The sequence below is a fragment of the Diaphorina citri genome, unplaced genomic scaffold (assembly GCF_000475195.1).
Source record: "Diaphorina citri unplaced genomic scaffold, Diaci psyllid genome assembly version 1.1 scaffold5756, whole genome shotgun sequence".
NCBI classification, from domain to species: domain Eukaryota; kingdom Metazoa; phylum Arthropoda; class Insecta; order Hemiptera; family Psyllidae; genus Diaphorina; species Diaphorina citri.
In genome coordinates, this window is record NW_007383132.1 from 1 (window position 1) to 6,304 (window position 6,304).

General features: G+C 41.2%; 1 protein-coding gene across 1 annotated transcript; it reads left to right on the forward strand.

The window, feature by feature from the left end:
- Positions 1 to 1,988: 1,988 nt before the first annotated feature.
- On the forward strand, positions 1,989 to 5,624 carry LOC103521705 (multidrug resistance-associated protein 5-like; the record flags this gene model as incomplete). Its single annotated transcript, XM_026832253.1, has 8 exons — positions 1,989 to 2,170; positions 3,553 to 3,733; positions 4,041 to 4,105; positions 4,187 to 4,394; positions 4,696 to 4,879; positions 5,153 to 5,337; positions 5,376 to 5,385; positions 5,438 to 5,624. Coding segments are annotated over exons 1-8 (1,197 nt in total), but the record flags the coding sequence as incomplete, so codon positions are not given.
- Between the last annotated feature and the right edge of the window lie 680 nt (positions 5,625 to 6,304).

The following is a 6,304-nucleotide window of genomic DNA, read 5'->3' on the forward strand; positions in this document are numbered from 1 at the left end:
GATTGACGACTTTGACATTGCCTCAGTAGAGTTGGAGACTCTGCGCAGTCGGCTGTCGGTTATCCCTCAGGATCCTGTGCTATTCAATGGTACTATTAGGTAAGAGAAATTACTTGGGTACTATTAGGTAAATTGGGTATACTATTAGGTAAGAGAAATCACTTGGGTACTATTAGGTAAATTGGGTATACTATTAGGTAAGAGAAATTACTTGGGTACTTTTAGGTAAATTGGGTATACTATTAGGTAAGAGAAATTACTTGGGTACTATTAGGTAAATTGGGTATACTATTAGGTAAGAGAAATTACTTCTTTTTCAAAGAGTCCTAATTTGGATTGGTGTTTTAACTGCCTTCTCATGAGTGTGAACCCTTTTAACTGCCTGTTCACAACCTGTACATATTTCCCTCACTAACACTTTGGTTTTCTAACACAGGCTTTCTCTCTGGTTACTATTGTAAATGCTCAGATGCGCCTTGCGTTTTTTAACTTGAGAGTGGGAACGGAGAATATAATCGACTCCAACATCAGTTTCAACAGAATCAAGGTACATGATATGCACTAAAGGGTGGAAGATTTAAGAAGGGCCAAGTCCACGAAAAGAAATCCGGAAAAAACAGCATATTATTTTTTTTATCTCGTATTTAGCGTTATTTATTTTCATGTCCTTGAGTTAGAGATACAGATATTTAGTCTAAGAATTGATAGAGGTTTTAAACCTCTTGGATACACAACGCTTTTTTTCCGCATAGGATGAATGGAGGACTCCTGCTTTGTTCCACTGAGAATTTTTAAAAATATTGATAAATATGTACTGTGTTTAAAGATGCCATACTACCGCCCCCTTGGCGTGATAAATCCTAGATATTTCAAACGTATGGAGAACGTGTCAAGGTCCCCCATCTTCTCCAATGTCTCCTCCACTGTATCAGGACTTCACATTATACATGTCTTCCATAAGGAACAGGACTTTGTCCGAAGGTAAGTCATTTAAACTCAGGGAAACTGAATTCCTCCACAACGATTCCAAAGTGTTTGCCCATTATTCAAACTCATAAGAGACCATGTATTTCCTTGCATTTTGAATGATTCACCCGGCTGTAATTTTCCAAAATCTCATTATATTTTGAAAATATGTACATCACAACAAATATGGAGCTTCACTTTGAATGGTTGGTCCAAGAATCACCCCCAGAAATTATCATCATCTTTTATGCGAATCTCAATTTTGAAAAAATTCTCAGTAGGTACCTTTTTTTTACAGTACATTTTTTCGACATCCAAATCTCCGAATTTTAACTCAGTTTCATTTAATATGTGTGCAGGTTTTGTGAGCAATATTCAAAGATTCACTCGGTTTTGAGTGCACTCAAAAAATTAACATAAAGAAGAGGACGAAATTTTGTATGATTCCAAACCTAACCCAACCTAACCTAACCTAACCTAACCTAACTTAACCCAACCCAACCTAACTTAATCCAACCCAACCTAACTTAACCCAACCCAACCTAACTTAACCCAACTCAACCTAACTTAACCCAACCCAACCTAACTTAACCCAACCCAGTTTTCAAAATACCGCATGCTTTTTAACTTTTCTTATCACGAAATATCCCTCTTTGGCCAAGTGTACTAAAACATTGATTCTTGACCCAGAGATACTGTGTTTGAATCCTTTCCGAGGGTATAAAATTTAGGACCGAAAATTTTTGCATTTTGAGGTTGATTGTTTGAGTCCAAACTAACTCATAGATTTCATCGAGGTGTTTTAATATACCCTGTGCGTTTTTTTAGGCGAGATTTTAAAGTGGATTTTTTTTTCCTTCTACGCCTTCTGGATCCAGACATAAATCTACATCTAAAAACTAATTCAATTCGGGGTGCAATAGTCCTACATACTGGACTCCGCACACATTAATTTCGTTAGAAAAGACCCCCATTTCAATGTAATGTAATTCAATGTCATATTTTCCCTTTACCCTCAGTGATTGCCATGGCTATTATAACGGGTCTGACCGTAGCATTCCATGGCTCTGTATCCCCGGCCCTAGCAGGTCTGGCGTTAACCTATGCATCTCATGTGACCGGCTTGCTACAGTTTACAGTACGAGTGTTTGTAGAGACAGAACTCAATTTTCTGGCCGTAGAACGGATTAATAACTGTAGCAAGGTAAGTGCTTCAAATAAAATTGATCCCAAGGGCCAGGTAAACCTAGACCCTTGACAAATGGAGTGTGCCTGAAGACATGTATTGTATTGTGATGTGTTCCAATCCACTCGACCCCCGAACTGTGCTTAGCCAGCATAGTTAGCTTGGAAGGTAGCTTGCCTTGTAAGTCGTAAGGGCAAAGTCGCTTTTCTATTTCCGGCCGGGGCGAACTTTATCCTAAACAGCTAATGTTTGTTCTTCGTTCTCGGAACGGCTGACTTTCTCCTATCTTGTCTTACTTTTTTTAAAGAAAAAAAAATAGTGTTTCACCACCGCTTTTATTTCGTAGCTACGAAACAACTACATTAGACTCGTGTGGTCTGTGTCGTAACATGCCCATCCCGTAGTATGTCCCTCATCAGATAGTATGCCTCATGTGCGAGAAAAGACACAATCCTACCCATTTAGATGCTGTGTCAACACGAGAACACCAGAAAGTAACCCGTTGAAATATTTACAATCGAAAAAGGAGTGCAAGTTTTTTTTTGTCGATGGTGGGATTCGAACCCGGGCAACCCAACCTAACTTAACCCAACCCAACCTAACTTAACCCAACCCAACCTAACTTAACCCAACCCAACCTAACTTAAAGTTTACAGTCCGAGTGTTTGTAGAGACAGAACTCAATTTTCTGGCCGTAGAACGAATTAATAACTGTAGCAAGGTAAGTGCTTCAAATAAAATTGATCCCAAGGGCCAGGTAAACCTAGACCCTTGACAAATGGAGTGTGCCTGAAGGCATGTGATGTGTTCCAATCTTCCAATCCACTCGACCCCCGAACTGTGCTTAGCCAGCATAGTTAGCTTGGAAGGTAGCTTGCCTTGTAAGTCGTAAGGGCAAAGTCGCTTTTCTATTTCCGGCCGGGGCGAACTTTATCCTAAACAGCTAATGTTTGTTCTTCGTTCTCGGAACGGCTGACTTTCTCCTATCTTGTCTTACTTTTTTTAAAGAAAAAAAAATAGTGTTTCACCACCGCTTTTATTTCGTAGCTACGAAACAACTACATTAGACTCGTGTGGTCTGTGTCGTAACATGCCCATCCCGTAGTATGTCCCTCATCAGATAGTATGCCTCATGTGCGAGAAAAGACACAATCCTACCCATTTAGATGCTGTGTCAACACGAGAACACCAGAAAGTAACCCGTTGAAATATTTACAATCGAAAAAGGAGTGCAAGTTTTTTTTTGTCGATGGTGGGATTCGAACCCGGGACCTTCTGCATGACAAGCAAGCGCGTTACCACTGGGCTAACCATGCCCCTGAATACGGTTGTATACTTTCTATGCTATAGGAATTGTTGCTCGGATGTAATAGAATAACAATCCCCTCCCTTGTTTGCAGAAACTGGTGCCAGAAGGTCGAGGTCCTATTACCTCAGAGTTTGGTCAGGTCAAGGTCAAACTCGCTGATTGGCCAAGACAAGGGACCATCAAGTTCAAGAATGTGTCCTTGAGATATCGGGACAACTGGCCCCTGGTGCTAGCCAACGTGTCGTTCAGGATAAACCATGGCGAAAATATAGGTGAGTAACTACAAGTGACCCCTGTGTAGCGGCCTTGCAAAACTCTGGTTCTAATATTCTGGCATGCCCTGGCACAGATTTATGACTTTTAAATAGCAACGACTTTTGAAGAAAGCGATATCTCGGTTGGGAAGCATTTGCGGGCATATGTTCACAGAGTAAAAAAGTCATATATAGAGCTCCTGGATCTATGCTTTAAATATTAAAAGAAAAATTCCGACCACCCTGTATTTGATGATCTGTTACATTTACATACCATCTTTTATATTAATCCACTCAACTCTGATTCACCCATTTTATCCCGTAGGTATTGTGGGCAGAACAGGGGCAGGTAAAAGCTCACTGCTAGTGGCGCTGTTCCGACAAGCAAGCGCGTTACCACTGGGCTAACCATGCCCCTGAATACGGTTGTATACTTTCTATGCTATAGGAATTGTTGCTCGGATGTAATAGAATAACAATCCCCTCCCTTGTTTGCAGAAACTGGTGCCAGAAGGTCGAGGTCCTATTACCTCAGAGTTTGGTCAGGTCAAGGTCAAACTCGCTGATTGGCCAAGACAAGGGACCATCAAGTTCAAGAATGTGTCCTTGAGATATCGGGACAACTGGCCCCTGGTGCTAGCCAACGTGTCGTTCAGGATAAACCATGGTGAAAATATAGGTTAGTAACTACCAGTGACCCCTGTGTAGCGGCCTTGCAAAACTCTGGTTCTAATATTCTGGCATGCCCTGGCACGGATTTATGACTTTTAAATAGCAACGACTTTTGAAGAAAGCGATATCTCGGTTAGGAAGCATTTGCGGGCATATGTTCATAGAGTAAAAAAGTCATATATAGAGCTCCTGGATCTATGCTTTAAATGTTAAAAGAAAAATTCCGACCACCCTGTATTTGATGATCTGTTACATACCATCTTTTATATTAATCAACTCAACTCTGATTCACCCATTTTATCCCGTAGGTATTGTGGGCAGAACAGGGGCAGGTAAAAGCTCACTGCTAGTGGCGCTGTTCCGACTAGTGGAGCTATCTAGCGGACAAATCAAGATTGACGACTTTGACATTGCCTCAGTAGAGTTGGAGACTCTGCGCAGTCGGCTGTCGGTTATCCCTCAGGATCCTGTTCTATTCAATGGTACTATTAGGTAAGTTGTCTAGCTAGGGGACTTTAACAGAGAGTAGACTAGCTTCTGGCTGTGCGACTATAAACAGGGAGAAGAACAGCTAACCCTAACCAGCCTAGCTAACTGATAGTTTCAAAGGGTTCTTTCTGCTTGAAAAGAACAAGTACAAGTTGACTGCGGTTCAGACGAGCCAATTAACCAATCTTTTGGGCCTGTTTGCCCCTACACCTAAGCTTCAGAGTGGACTTTTTGTGTATGGAGTTAAGCCAATATATTTCCTATTCTGATCTCCAGATATAACTTGGACCCATTCGGTCGATGTCATGACACGGAGCTATGGGATGCTCTGGAGAAGTCCCATCTGAAGAGTAAAGTAGTCACCATGAGATCCAAACTAGACTCTGATGTACAAGGAGTTATTCAATATATTAATGTTCTTATTCTATTCTCCAGATATAACTTGGACCCATTGGAGATTAGTTATTCAAAATATTGGTGTTCTTATTCTAATCTCTAGATATATTAATGTTCTTATTCTAATCTCCACATATATTATAATGTTCTTATTGTATTCTCCAGATATAACTTGGACCCATTCGGTCGATGTCATGACACGGAGCTATGGGATGCTCTGGAGAAGTCCCATCTGAAGAGTAAAGTAGTCACCATGAGATCCAAACTAGACTCTGATGTACAGGGAGATCAGTTGTCATTGGGGGAGAAACAACTGTTGTGCCTAGCCCGAGCTTTGCTCAGGAAAACAAAGGTAAGGTTTTTTAGTCCGTCCTTCCTTTATTATTACAATAGTAATAAACAAGCTGGGTCCGTCCCTCCGGGAATTTTTTAGCCCGTAGTTTATTCTATCAAACCTCTTGAAAAAATAAATAAATAAAACAAAATAATAATAATAAAAATTGGAGGGCGACATATCACTTCACAAGATTCAGGATATTGCTCTATGCGGAAGTGCCCAAATCCTGAGGAAGACCATCTACTAGAAGCAAGAAGAAACCTGGCCTGAGGATTCTAGTTGAATCTTGGCCAGAGATTTTATTGATTCCGACAGTATAATTATGTTTTATTTTACTAGCAGGTTACCTGTGCTTCGCCACGGTTTAGAATATTTTAGTAAAAGAAAAACTCTCCGTCAGTAGGAATCCTGACCAGAAAGAATGCTACCGTTGCACTACGCGCTCCCTATTGGCTTTACACCTTTTAGAAAAAAATCACGTTACCTGTGTCCAGCCCTGAGCTGCATAGTACTGCTGATATTGCTGTGCAGTCCAGCCACTGTAGTTGGCCGTGTTATACCCTTGAGTTCCATAACCCTGGGCCGCGTTCCCGTAACCAGCATACTGCTGCTGCTGTTGTTGGTTCTGAGTAGTAGCGGCTGTAGTTCCACTGGTGGCCACTGCAGAGCTAGTGTTGGCCTGCTGAGCGCTGTTG